The sequence below is a fragment of the Bos grunniens genome, chromosome 21 (assembly GCF_055505025.1).
Source record: "Bos grunniens cultivar Pamir isolate PY7600 chromosome 21, Bosgru_T2T1.0, whole genome shotgun sequence".
NCBI lineage: Eukaryota > Metazoa > Chordata > Mammalia > Artiodactyla > Bovidae > Bos > Bos grunniens.
Window position 1 is genome coordinate 27,371,468 of NC_141185.1, and position 15,153 is coordinate 27,386,620.

At 40.4% G+C, this 15,153-nt stretch overlaps 1 protein-coding gene across 7 annotated transcripts in view; it reads right to left on the reverse strand.

Moving 5' to 3' along the window:
- The window catches only part of AKAP6 (A-kinase anchoring protein 6), a 599,671-nt gene that overhangs the window by 4,847 nt on the left and 579,671 nt on the right, over positions 1 to 15,153 (reverse strand). For all 7 annotated transcript variants that reach the window (XM_086363674.1, XM_086363676.1, XM_086363675.1 and 4 more), the window contains one exon: positions 4,038 to 7,450. In XM_086363674.1, coding sequence (XP_086219800.1) covers positions 4,079 to 7,450 — 3,372 coding nt within the window. In that variant the 3' untranslated portion in view covers positions 4,038 to 4,078. The remainder of the gene's footprint in view (positions 1 to 4,037; positions 7,451 to 15,153) is intronic.

The following is a 15,153-nucleotide window of genomic DNA, read 5'->3' on the forward strand; positions in this document are numbered from 1 at the left end:
TGGAGCCACATGATGTTGGGGAGTAAAGGCAAGTTATCAAGAACAGGGAGAGAAAGACAGGAACAGATGGGATGAAATTTGTTACAGTAAAATAACGCAGTAACTCAAGAAAGGCATGGTGCATTGTTCAAATGCTGAGGACATGACTCATTTGAAATCTGGCCACTGAGTAGGGAATCCTTAGGTGAGGCAAATATGGGCTAACTAAATGACAGTACTTAAATTCCTCTGGATAATCAAAACTTTCAATCTGGCCCATTTGGAAAGGGTCAGGATAAACTGATTGAGACAAAGATCTGGGCTGTGTGTATGTGTGTGAGTGTGCACATGTGTGCGCCTGGGAGTGCATGTGAGATGGGTGATGCCCAATAAAATCTTTGATATTTAGCGTGGCAGGGCTCGTTATTCTGAAGTGCTAGGAAATTAAAACCACCTCACATCCAACAGAACTTTGATTTATTAAAGTGATTTAAAGGTAAATATAATAAGATCACATCTATGTTGTTTAGGGAAAATTAATACACTACCACCAAGAGTAGTTTCCTAAACTGCTTGGTCAACTTTGGGTCATATTAAACACTTAATGTCATTCCAAATAACAGAATAACAATTTGTTGTGTACATGAGAACTGTTGCTTTCAGAGCTTTCTGAGTTTATAAAAACTGAGTAGCAGCACTGTTTACGGTATATATGTATATTTGAGCATGCACAAATACAAGTACTTGCCTAAAATCCAAAATCTATGGCCCTCTAACTCTTTGCAGACTGATAAAGTAGGAAAGGCAATAAAGCTAAAAAAATTCTGATGGAAATATGTACATCTTAAGTAAATACAGCACCCTCCCACACTAAAAAAACCCCAGAAAATCAGAGAAAAACCAAAGGAAAAAAACAGTATACACTGGCTGCATGTGATGAGTTTAGTTTTTGCATCACAGGATTTACCCAGCCTGAAGTTTAGGGTTAAATCATTCACCAAAGGTCAGAGGCTTATGATGAGGATTATGAAGAAATAACTGTCAGAATACAGCAAAAAGATTAGTGCAAAGTACATCTCTTAGGCAGGTCCTAGGAGGCTCTCCAGACATATATGCTTCCTTCAAATTAGGCAGAAATATCTGGATCTATCCAGTTACCTTTCTTTGATGTGATTTGCTATCACTGACCCCTCTGTTTGTAGAAACATGATACAGAGATGAAAATAGTGAACGGCGCAGCAGTGCACCTGGAAATCAGTGCAAATGCGCCCTGTGTTAGAGCAAGTTACAATGTCTCAAACAGATCCAGTGGGCTTTTAATTAGAACACAGTAAACGAAAAACTTGTTCCCAAAATTTTGCCAAAAAGAAATGTTTGTTTCTCTTGAGGACTATAACTGCTATTCTAAGTTACAGCTCTTCTAGAAGACATTACAATCATTTCATCCTCTGAGAACTTATTTCTGGTGGAAAAAACCCAAATTTGGCAAACTTCATTTTCCTGATAAAAAGGGCATCCCAAGTGATAGCTTTCAAATGGCTTAAAAAAGTGGAGTTTTTCTTTTTGCTTTTCTGAATCTTAAAGGGAGAACAATGACAAAAATTAAGCTTTCATAGACATGAAACCTTGACCTCATTTTAACATGTAATTTTACTATGCATTCCTGACATTCAACACAGAAGGTGTGTCAACATTTTGAGATTAAATAACTTGTCCTGGTTGGTAGTATTTTAACAATATGTGAATACTTACACCCAGGTACCCGGCATTAATGACTGGTGAAAAGTTTAGGTATCCAGATGTTCTGTCTACATGAAACTGAGAACACTGAATAGGCCCGGTAAACATGGCTACCTAAATGGCCTTAGGCTGATTACAAGTCACTTGGGGGCGATGTGAGTTCTGCAGAAATAAAATCTGGCTGCTTCTCCCATTGCCTGTGATTGGCCAGGCATTGAACCGCAGGGGCTCCACAAAATATTGCTAACTGGCAGGCGGGCTGGCACATAATTTTACACTGTCCATGCCTGTAAAATTGTGGGGATTACACAGATCCATCAGCATATTCCCTTCCCCGAGTCTAAAGATGGAGCTTCAAGTCATTACATTTCATTTCAATTCTGTATCTGTATAGGGGAGAGGAAAAATCCCCAGGACGTCAAAAAGGAAGGCGTGCACCCCAGAGGTTTCTCCAGTGCCAGAGCTTCTCAAGACCAGATCTCGGCATGACTGGTGATTTGAGGGTCACCGTCACATAAGTCTGCACCCAGAGTGGGGTTGCTTTCAAGCCTTGATCCCCTTTCAGAAAACAAAAATCAGCCAGGCTCTACCGGCCCTTCTGTGGAGGTTGGCAGAGCTGGCAGTACAATTGGTTCTAATAGAACTTGTTTTGAGGCAGCTTATGGAATGGCAGTTATTCTCCCTTAATGGTCAGTTTTACTGCATACTGATGGAGAATGTGATTATAGGGTGGACATGTTTCACAGAAAATACATTTCTCTCTCTCCTACTTTTGTTCTCCCTTGCAGCCAATTGTAAATAGAGTCTGAAACACAGAAAATTAGTTGTGCTATATTAGTAAGTAGGGCTGCTTTCCTACAATTTTGCATACTGAGTTTATTTTTAGGGTATATATATGGTATAGATTCCCCCCTCACTCCCCATTTCTAGCAGCTCTACACAGAATCACACATTTTAATGAGCTGAGGGCACAGGTGTTGCAGGAAAAAAAATAATGATGTTTGCCATTCATCTTTCAAATTAAATAATGTGTTTTTAAATAGTAACTTTTTTCATAATACATTATGGGAACAACATTATCTGTCACATTTTAAAAGATGTATTTGTAATAAATGTAAATTACTTTTAGAAAATCAGTAATTAGGCTCATCAAAAAATAAACAATCTGCCACAAAAAAGATAATCTTTAGCATAGTTAAGTATAATAACTGTTATTTGAATAAGTTAACAAATTAGGGTAGATTGCTTCTGTAATTCATTTCCTATAGCACGAGTTTAGGTTACTGCATTAAGCTTCTGGAGTAGGGGGTGGAAATGGCAGTCAGTACCTCATACTTTGGTGAAATACACCTCTCACATTCAAAAACTCACATTTTCTTTTTTAAACTTGATTGAGAAAGTATATTCATCACTGAGGCTTAGAAATGGGAAATAACAGAGTTTCGGTGTCACTTTTAGAATTGTATCATCCTATCAGAATTATCAATCAGTAGCTGTTTTATTAAACACGAAGAGCAGAATGACTTTCTTTAAAAAAACAACAACAAAAAAAAAAACACGGATGGAAATCAGCCTGTCACCTTCAGGCAAAATTCAAAAATTCTGTTTTTATCAAAACGCCATTAACTTGTCATGTATTCTCTCCGCATTTGCTTTTGGAGCCTGTTCTCAGTCTCTGTGTGGATAAATAAAAGCCTCTTCTTTAACATCAACTTTCCCCTCCTGTTTGAATCCTCAGACTCAGTCGTGATTAGGACCTGTGACAGCACAGCCTTCCACCAGGGAAGTAAATGTGATGATAGTTACATTAGACAGAAGCGTAAAAGGAAGGCCCAGATCCGGAGACGCAGCTTTAACTTAATCACTGATCATCTCTAGGCACTGAAGGGAGCAGGCCGGGCACAGAAGCTGAAGCGGGGAGCTCTGTGTGTGCATTCTGATCAGAGGGGATAATTGCAATCTGGAGGAGAACCCCCTTTCCTCCCTTAATGGAAGAATTTGAGGCTCTACTGCATTTGACTACTTCCTCAAATTTTTGATTCTTCTTGGCATAATGATGTGATAAAGGTAATGCTACTAAAAATGTCAATGGTGACTGTTTTTCCCCCCTTTTGCTTCACAGTTACTTGCATGGTTGGGGGTATTTCTTCCATCTAAATGCCTTATTCAGGTAAATATCTGCCATGACCAGCCATCCTGACCAGTCCTTTCTCTTATTATAGCTTTGTTGACTAAAACTCATATTTTAAGTATGTCTATATTAAATATATATGTGACAATATATTCAATATATATTAAAACATGAGGACTATACGTACCTTTCAATGAGATGATTTTCATGCTTGGAGAGGGTTACCTTCTACCTATGCATATTTCTATGTCGTTCTTCATGAAGGTTTAGCAGATTCTCTTCACAGGTTAAAGCTGTGGGGCTGGGATGCCATGCGGCCTTGTCCTTTGGCTGCTTCGCCTTCGAGGAGAGTCTGGGAACTCCAGATGGGGCTGAAGAAGCACTGTGTTCTTCTGGCCTTGCAGACTCACCTGGGTTTTCTGAACTCTCCTTTTCACTGCCCAGCCTTGAAGGAGTAGTTACCTCTGCGCTTTCTCCATGGACATTAGAAGCTTCGGGTAAACCATCCACTTCCTTTCCTACATCACCTCCTTTTGGAGGACTTGAAAGGGCCACCGTGTCTGCATTACTGGCGAGGAGGGAAGTATCGCTGAACCTGGAAGAGCCTGCTCCTGCTAGCAGGGGTACTGCAGCCTCGGTGGGATCTGCAGGTTCATTTGGAGGAGCATCAGAGAAACAGGGCTTGTCTTCAGCAGGGTCCTCCTCAACACAGGCCTCGAAGAAGTATTCGGTGTCCTCCTTGTCTTCTGAACCAGAGTCAGTCATGTCTGTTGGCAATGGAGTGCTGCTCTTCTCTTCAATGTAATTGGTGACCTCCCCACAATCACTGTCATGAGAGGAGAGAGATAAGTAGGAATAAAAGTCCCCTTTTCTTAGCTGGATGGGCCGATGAGAATGCTCCAACACCTTCTCCTTGATTTGAGTTAATGAAGTAGGAGCAGTGACCTCGTTTTCAGGTTGAGATTTACATTTCAGGGCTGTTGAAGCCATGTCAATGATTTCCTTAACAAAGTCGTGTACTGAGCAATCTTCAGCATCTTTTTGATGAAAAATGTCTGGTTCACAGTCACAACAGGAAACGTTGTCACTGGCGGCAACATTCTCCTCTGTTTCGTTTTGTTCACGTGCTAGGCAGCAACCAGGTTTTCCAGCCATACTTGGTGCATTATTAGATGACGATTTCAGTACATTGGAGTCCTGTCCATTGATAACACTGGTTTCTGAAGGCAGTTCTGGACAAGATTTCTCAGTGGGAGTAGAAGCAGCACTCTGATTTTCAAAATGGTGGTGGCTTTGACATTTCTTTGGGACATGTCTAGCCATTTGGGGAACAGACTCCTTCCCAGCAATATCTGATTCATCTGAGCCATCCATAACTGGTTTGCACTTACAATGCTCACTCTCTGAAATCCTTTTCCCAGCTGAACCAAAACTTTCTGATTCCTTTGAAATCTCATTCAGTTTGTCCTTCTGACTTTCTGGAATGCTTTCAATATTGCCATTTTCCATGTCTGCCACATATGGATCTTTATTAACTGTGAAAATATTTTTCTTATTTTCACCTTTTGTCCCTAACTCACGGGTGTGGGGTAAATTCTTACTATTCCCATTATTTTCAGAGAGATGTTTTATTGAGCCATTGAGAAGGGTCTCAATGTTGAGGGTGTCTGAGGAATTGGTCATCTCACTACTACTTACATCCTTATTGCCCTTGATTTCATCACTGAGGTTACACCTTCTCTTATCTCTTGTCAAGGAAAGCTTGGGTCTAATCCAGGTCTGCAGCTCATTCTTTATGTAGTCCAGCCCAGACATCACGTTGCAGTCTTCATAAATTTCATCGTCTGTTGCAATACTGGAGTCATCATCCTCATCTTTGACGCACAGCTCTTCTTCTGTTAAGGTGAGTGTTGAGCTGGAGAGGAGGTCACTGTCATCTTCATCATCAGTGCAGGCAGAGGTGCAAGAGACATTCACGATCATGCTGACATTGACATCACTTTCATCGGCCACTGAACGAGGAAGGCGCTTCCTGAATGACACATTCGATTCTGGGATCTTGTTCTTGTGTAACACAATATCCTCCGAGCAAAGAGAAAGCTCATCACTGCTGCTTAGTTCTGTAAGAGATGCTGGTGAGTCTTCATTAATAGAAGATGCCATGTCCAGTGACAGTTGGCCAGGGAAAGACATCTTTTGGGAACAGCTTTGAAGAGTGATATCGGAAACACTTCGCTTTATCTTCTGCTCTGAAGGGCTCTGGATATTCTCCAAACGATTCAGGAGATCTAATGTTCTTTTACTCAGTTCACCAACTGAGCCACTGCTCACACTTAAGTCCCCGGAGCTGTGACAGCTAAAAAGATCTTCATTGCTTTTATAAGATGTCAACCAACTTTCTAAAGAAGTGCTTCGCTGGAGGCTGTCACTGCCATTTTTAAAGATGCCCAATGCAAATAAATCACCCCCCGGAGAAAGAGACTCAATAGACGAACTATGAGATAAAAGAGAGAGCTGTCTGGCATTCTGCATGCCAGTGAATGTCTTCTCTACATCACCACTTTTATATGAACTGCGATCCATTTCATGGGGTGCACTTGCCAAAATCCTTTCATGGGGAGGTGCATCTGGTTGTAACTCTGTAGCCTGATGTTTAGATTTGCAGGATTTTTTATCAAAATAAAAACCATGAAGCAGAGGATCCTCCACATGTGCTTTTTCACTTTGTGACTGTTTCATTATCATCGGTAATTTGAGTTTTGAGCCTTGGAGGTACGAGTAATCATAAAATGTAAACACATCATGTTTTCCTTGTAATTCTTCTCCCAAACAATCAGGGGTATGTTTGGTAACACTGTTTAAATCTCCAACTTTTCCATTTACACAACCCACTGGTGAAATGGGTAACTGAGAGCTATTTGGGAGCTTAATTCGTTCCTCCTCGTCTTTAATCTTTTGCTTTAACACGTTAACTGCATCTCCCATTTGTGGGTCCAGATGTTCAGTGTCAGGGTTACTTGGGGACCCATCCACTGCATTGAGCAAGCACATTTCAGAGTTGGTGGTGGTTTCGGTGTCTCCTTCACTGACAATTCCACTCTCACTACCTGAATTTTGGCTCATGTCTCCTCCATGGCATGGGCAGGGCTTCACCAAATTGGAACCCCCTAGAAGATCTGGCAAAGATTTGGTAGATGAAAAGGAAGAGTCTTTGCTGAGACTCTTAGTTAAAACACTAGGCTGTGTCATGCTAGTGAACTTTGGATTGTTTTTCAGGAATGGGATGTGGCTGTCTTCATAGAGTTCAACATTGTGGAGGCTGTAGACCTGGTAAACATGTGGACTGGATGGAGCAGTGATACTTGATGCAAACTGAGATGCCCCGTGGCCACCTGCCTCTTCTTCATAACTCGGGTTCTCACTACCTGTCTCTTTAAGGTTTAAGGAAGGCATGACAGGTTGGGATTCTTGATCAAGGTCATTCGATTCTTCGTTCAAACTAATTAACTTGTTACTTATGTCAGTTTCATCCCATTCCAAGGCATCCTCACTCGTCCCATTTAGGTCCATCAAGCCAGGATCAATCACATTCAAAGCCTCCTGTGTAGGAGAAAGGAAAAAAAAAAAAAAAGGCAGAAGAATTAGGGAACACAAGCATGAAAATTTCATCCATTCAAAATCTCTTGGAAGAATCAGGAAAGAAATTTGCCCCAAGCATGAATTTGAAAGATAGCATATTATCAACTCTATTCCTCTCTGGAATAACATCTAAAATTATTGAAAGAGGCTTTTCTATCAATAGTAATTTGTCACTGGGGGCAATAACATAGATTAAAATGTAAGATTATTATAGTCAAATATGTAATTTATGGAATTAACTATTTCTTATTGATTTCTTCTACATTTTTAACCTTGGATTGGGTGAAGATAAAACTGTCAGGTAAATAAAGGTAAAAAGAGGTTGGCCTGTAACATCTTTTAAGGTACATTCACTCTAATATTATCACAGTTCTGGAGTGCATAATGGAGTACTATCTGCACCCACATATGGTGAAATCCCCTCTTGCTTCTGGTTCCTGGGTTCTCCACTTGATGCAGCTTCTGGGAAAAGAGAAGAGAGTTGTAGCTATCTGTAAAGCCATTCACTGGCCAGAAGCTCTCATAGGTCTATCTTTTCCACTGCCTTCCCTTTAGGGTTCCTCCTCTTCAGAATGTGACCCTGTTCCCGATCAGACCCAAGCGGAGCACCATCTGACTGGTTTATTTACCCACATCTTCCTGGACTTGAGTCTCGGGCCCCAGTACTGCAGGGTAGCTTCTGAGTCATTAGTCACTGTTCTCACGGCCTCTCTCTTCCCTGGTCTCTACCACAGAGATTCCACTTTGATCCTTGATCCCTTGTTCACTTTTCTCATACTGTCCCTTTATAAAGTCCAGGCAGAAACCCCCCCCTCCAGCCCAACTCCAGCCCTAGAATAACAACTCTCTGAGCACTTCCTGACTCCATGAATGAAGCAGCCCAGATTCTCTTAGGCAGCTTTCTGCCTGCACAGTTGGGTTCTTGTTCTTACCTTGGATTTCTTGATTTTTACCCTCTTTGGTGGAGCGTGACACATTCTGGGACACAGAAGCTGAATGGGTTTGGCATGGTCTTGGGCAAATCACTTAACCTTTCTGGGCAGTCATCGCCTCACACCACTTTTTCAAGGGGGTCAGCACTGTCCATCTTCAGAGATTATTCTGAGGGTTAAGTGAGCTAATGCTTGTGAAGGGCTGAGGAGGCAGTCAATATAAAGCAGCTGGAATAGTCAGTGCGTGGAGAATTGCTCTAGAGTGGCCTTCAGTTAATTCATAAAGGGTTTTCCAGGCCTACCTCATTCTCTCCTCATCTTTCCTTTCAATTTGCTCTTAAAATCACAAGGGATTCATGACATGGTACACAGAGAGAGGTGTCTCACTGTATTAACAGGTCAGCATATCTGCATTACAATTCAGAATTATTTTGACAGTCTGGTTGAAAAACAGGCCATGGTGCTTTTCTTCCTCAGGAGTGGGAAAAAGGCTTCGCCAGCAGCACTCACAGTGCTCTCCTAAGAAGCGCTCAGTCCTTCCTGAAACCACTAGTGGAAGGATACCACAAGGACACATGAAGCACAAAACACCCGTGAGCACTGCATACATACGTAAGAGACTGTCTGTATAGCCTGCCTAAGTTTAAAAGAGTCCAGATACAAAGTAAACATTAATTGAGGGATATTCTTAAATTTTCTAACAGAATCTTTCCTACCAACGTTCCAGCCCTTAATATAGTTCACCAGCCATCATCATGCTCGCTTAGGTGTGGGGTACGTTCACCATGATGACTTTCTGTTAGACTTTCTGTTTATTCTTTGCTTGCTGATAAAGGAAGTACTAATGACCAGTTAGGACGACTAGTGAATTTTAACATCCTTAGCTGTAGAAATAGTCAGTCAGTCTAATCAAATAGTACAGTAATTTCAAATACTATCTTGGCAACACTGGACTCTGAGAATGCTAATAAATAACTGCATTTGTCTTTCAAAAGAGCTCTCTCTGTAACTCTCAGGTTGGTTTTAACATTTAGAGGTACAGATTTTCGTGAGGGTCCCAAACCCGGGGGCTCACTCTGGCTGCAGGAACCATGCCACCTGGACGGGCACCAGGAGCTGAGCCCAAGGGACTCCTGTAACTCGGACTTGCCCTCTGTGACATGTTTTCTGACCGAAGCCTGCCTTTGTGGCTTTACAAACGCAAGCCCACAAAAAGTATAAAACTCGCATGGCAGCATCTACAAGAACAAATCTTTCACTCAGTAAAGTAGTTGGAGTGGAAGATTTCCATAGAAGATTCAACTTCTGTCTATAATATTGTCCTTTTCCTTTCCTAATTCTTTCTTCCTATAAATCTCTTAACTTGATTGGAATTTCAAAAAAGTTTTTAAGTCAACTCCGGGGAATATCTGACAAGACCCATTAGAAAATCATTCACTTTAGACTTTACATTTTACATATTAAAGAAGAGCTGATCACTCTGCCCTCGTTCACTCTTTTCTGTTATGAATTAAATTCTGTCAATATTTTCAGTAAAATCTCCATTTCTTCAAGATTTAACCTCAAACATAAAATATACCCTGAGGGTAAAAAAAAGTAGGGAAAGTTTCCAAGAGGAAGGACATTTACAACATTTATATAACTAAAAAGTTGTCTTCAAAAAAAAGACAAATGTACAGAGTGATATAACTGGCTGGAAAGTTATTTGGTCAAATGTTCTCTTTGAGGATAGCCCAATATAGCAAATAATCCTCAAGCTAGTTAAGCATTTTTTATTGTTTTGTTTTTCTAGAGGAATTATCTGGTGCTTTATAAAATATCTCAGATGTTCCCTGTCTTTGATAAAGTGATAAATAAAACATGGATTTAGAAAAAAAAAACCTAAGAATATTTGTGAAACCAAGAGGATGGTGAGTAGTACATGAAGTTCCAATAGAGAGTCTGCCTTTTCAGAGATAATTCTGAATTAAACCCATTTGTGCAAAGGCTTTTCATTCATAAACCTGTTTCACTGGTGCAGAATTCTGGCCTAAACCAAGGACTCTCTGTATTTAATTACACACAGGTGTGCATACACACACACACATACACACATACACACACACACACACATCTTTGCAGATCTGCTCAAGACCAAGTGGAATTAATTGGTGTTACTTTGTTTTGTTTTTATTCTTAGAGTTATTTATGTTAGTGTAATATAGACAGAGAAACTAAAAGTGGCTGGAAAATAATTATGATGATGATGACAATGACCAAGATTCCAATTGCAGCAAGTAATACCTATCCAAATTAACTTCCTTCTGCACTTGCATGACTTTGAGTCAGGTATCCCAGGACTTCACCTCTAGGATTTTCTTAAAATTTTAAGTTAAATGGTAGATTTTTATAAGTGATGAGAAACACATTATCAGCAAAAGAGTGGAGATGAAGGAACCTGACATTCTATAAAACAATAATCCAACAGAGATCTGATATAACTACCTTTGGATTCCTTTAATTTCCTTTAAAGAGATGCAACTTTTGGAAAACTAAGGTATATCAAAAAGACTAGGATGAACTGAATGTTCCAGTCAAATTTCTGGTGCTTAGAATAGACAAAAGCATCAAGAGGTCTTGCCATCTGTGTTCCCCTATTTATTCCAGATCCAAGAGTTCACTAAGCAAGACCACTTACAAAGCCCTGGGAGGAGCGGTTTATTTGTGGGAAAGTAGACTATAAACAAAAACATACAAATAAAAGTATCAAAAACATAGAGAACCATAACTGAATAAAGATAAGCATATTTACCCTAGAGCAAAAAGCAGAATACAGGGAAGTTTGGACAGGAGGGAGAAAATGATATATAGATAAGGGTGGGGGGATCAATTTAAAGAAGGGAAATTCTACCCTTAATATACTTACTCTGCTTTTTTGATGCAATATTTTCCCTAGCACCACCTCCTCCAAATGTAAAAAACCAAAGTGTCTGATCATTAGATGCATAATTATTTTCCTAAATTAGATAGGTAGAAATTTTTCAAAAGCATCAACAACTGTAAGAAAGAGCCTAGTCCTTAACAAACAGACAGCTTTTATGAGAATTCAGAGCTTGTAGTACTCTGCCTTTTGATGGGCAGAGAACAGATTCAGAGTTAGCAAGGAGAAATAAAGATGAAAAATAAAATAGGATAAGAAGCAAAAATGTTCGCTGTTTATCAACCATTGTGGGATATGGAGCAAAAAGATCTGGGTATGAATCCTGGGTTGCCCCCCTTTACAGGTTAGTAGTATGATCCTGGACAAGTAATTTAACATGTGTGCCTCAGTTACACCATTTATGTTCAAGATAATCAGAGCATATTGTGTCTGTCTTAGAGACTGCTGGGAGCTTTAAACGAAAAGAAGTCTGTGAAGTCCTAGGGGGAGGGCCTGGCACATAGTAGGGATATAAGGATAGCAGCTATAGCAAATACTGTCTGTGAAAATAGAGGAGGACAGAGTAGCTGAGTGTTAAATAACCCTATCAAGGTTTGCATTAAGACTGGTGGTTGGTTGACTAAATTCTTTAGCGCAACTACATGCCTGGAATCCAATGAAATCAACATCAGTCAGGTCCCTGACTTACTCCCATTGCCCTGGAAATGGGGGGTGGGTTTGTCTTTGCATGCCCCCCCGAGCATATTCCTCAGGAATAGCCAGATGAGAAAAGATGCCTGCCCAGCCCTCGGCAGGCCCTATAGCTCAAGGACTTTCTATTTCCAGAAAATAATCTTTTTTTCAAAAGGCAGGTCCATTGTCTGTGAAATTCTATCACAACTGACACATTAGAGCAATCAAATCCTGCTCACTATCTATCAGATTGACAATAATGTTAGAGTAACTTGTCTCAGCTCAGAAAATGCTTTGAAGGTCTATCTCACACTAATGATCAAAAACTGTTGCTCTTTTTCAATAACAAAGCTGATCAGAAACTCAAAACAGACAAGTAAAACCCAAAGTCAGCTCACAAATCTCACTAAAATGAGTACTGACGTGAACATATTTCCCAGTCTTGGCTACACAGATATTCTGAATTAGATGAAAATGAAAAATCCATGAGATGTTGTTTTAAAGTAAATTTAAATCGCCTTACTTTTCAACAGGAACCAGGGACAAAAGAGAGTTTGACATTGTGAATCAGGGGTTTTCCTCTTAGCTGTAAGCTCCATGAGGGCAGCAGCTGCTCTGTGCTGTCTCCATTAGTGCCCTAGCACCTAAAACCGTGCCTGGTAAGAAGCAGGTTCTCAAAACAATTATTTAATGAGCAAACAAAAGACATGTCTGTGGTCTCGTGAAATGCTGAAGAACTCTGGGAAAGGTCTTTAGGATTTTTTGCCATGACAAAACCACGTGGAGAAATGTTTGACTTTCTAACTGGAGCTACTTCTCAGTTAGGAGCTAGCAGCCTCAAAAACATTTTGCTTGGTGAAAGAAGCCAGGCACAAAAAGTCATATATTGTATAATTTTATTTACATAAAATACCCAGACTAGATAATCCATAGAGACGGCATCAAAATTGGTGGTTGCCAGAGACTCGTGGGAGGGGAGAAGGGGGAGCAATTACTTAATGGGTGCAGGCTTTCCTTTTGGGGTGATGAAAATGTTTTGGAAACAGAGGTGATGGTTATGTAACATTGTGAATGTAATAAAAAATGCCACTGAATTGCTGTGTTTAAATGATTAATTTCATGTTATGTTAACTTCACCTCAATTTAAAAACAAAACAAGCAAACAGCAGTCCTCAGTCCTACTGAGTTTTCTGAACCTGTAACACCATCAAACGTAACAGGACATCGTCACTTTGTTGAGGGCCTTGCTTACAAAAATATTACAACAGATATTTCTGAACTCATGTACCTCACTGCACATATATTATCAATAAAGATGATTTTTTATTCCAGGCTTCTTTGGTCTGAATGCATGTTCATCACTCCTAGAAATGTTGAAGAGAAAAGCATCCTGTGGATATTACTTCGGGCTTCCCAAGTGGCATTCATGGTAAAGAACCTGCCCACCAATGAAGGAGACATAAGAGATGCAGGTTCAATCTGTGGGTCAGGAGGATCCCCTGGAGGAGGGCATGGCCACCCACTGCAGTATTCTCTCCTGGAGAATCCCATGGACAGAGGAGCTGGAGGGCCCTGCAAAGAGTCTGACATGACTGAAGTAACTCAGCACACACACAGTACTTCTCTTAGTTCAACTTCACTCATTCAACGCAAAAGTCTCGTGAGAAGAGTGTGATCAAAAGAGCCCTTATTTGCTGAGTCTGCCACAGGATCACCAGTGACCTTCTGACAGCCCAGACCAACTGATCCTCCTTTGCCCTTATGTTACTTCATTCTTCCGCAGCATTTGACTCCATTTTTCTTGAAATTTTCTCCTCCTTTGATTACCTTGATGCTAAGCCTCCTCATAAAATTCATGCAAGCCAACTGTTAAATGACAGTGTGCCCCACAGTTCTGTCTTGCTTCTTTTCACCCTGCAGTCGCCCCTGCCCTAGGTTTAGCCACGTGAGGCCTGACTGTCTATGATTCTGAAGGTTTACAGGCCACACTGAGGAGAAAGGCATTCAGAGAAAGAGTTGGGGCGGGGGGCGGGGGGACACTGCAGGACGAGGGAACAGTAAGAGGCAAAGGCAAAGGGAACCAAGCTTTGTGGGTACCTTCAAAGGAAGGATGAGCAACCTGAAAAAGGAACACAGCAGGAAAATCCAGGTAGGACTGGTGTAAAACTCTGGGACCTGAGAGAAGACTTTGAAAGCAGTGGGTGGTTACGAGTGTTACAGAAGCAGAGAGGACAAGAAGAGAGGCAAAGCCAGTGAATCAGCGAGAAGAAAGTCATTTGCCTTTTGAGAGGGAATATCCTGGAGGCTGGTAGGAGAGGAAAGGAGCACAGGATACGCTTGATAGTAACCTGAAGAAATCTAGGTTCCACAGTAAAACTGCTATTGAGATTGGGAACCTGGTCCTACCAGATGCTATTCACCACCTTCCTTGTCTTTCAGCACCAGTCTTGGCAAGGGAGCACAAATGGGGAAACCATGGAGGCCACGGAACATACAGGAAACTCTTTAATTCTTCTAACACCTCTTCCCTCGATTCTAGTAGCCCATCCTGACTTTGGGCCTATTTAAAACAAATAAACAAAAACCCTTTTTAAAATTTTTAAATAAGATTTTGTGTGTAAAGAACAGGTTGCCAAGAACTTTGAGGTTCTATAAACGAATGATTGTGAGGTTGTAAGAAACAATTCCATAGAAGAAAGAAGGATACACAAACTAGAAGCACTTCTTTCTATAATTTCAGTCTTACAGTGCTATTTTGACTAAGAAGCAACACTTTTGTGCCAGTAAGTTAAAGAAACTTAGATACTGTCAAAATGTTGACATAACTCTTAGGTGTAGTAACCTCAGCGTTGGTGTTTTAAAGCTAGGTAGCAACCGACAAATGCCTTGCATCAAGTTATTTTTTAAAACAAATTAATTACTATATAAATCACTATTCATTAAGCATCTACTGTAGGAAAAAGTTACTTTCCCATGCAACTCTGAAAGTTTCATTAGAAGTAGCTAGAAAAATAACTTGCCTCTACTGGAAAATAAATTGTTTTATCTTAAATATTGTTTTATGTACAAACATTGAAATTTTTCTTATATTCAGAATAGAATGAATAGGAAAACTAGTTTATTTTTCTCTTTTTAGTCAC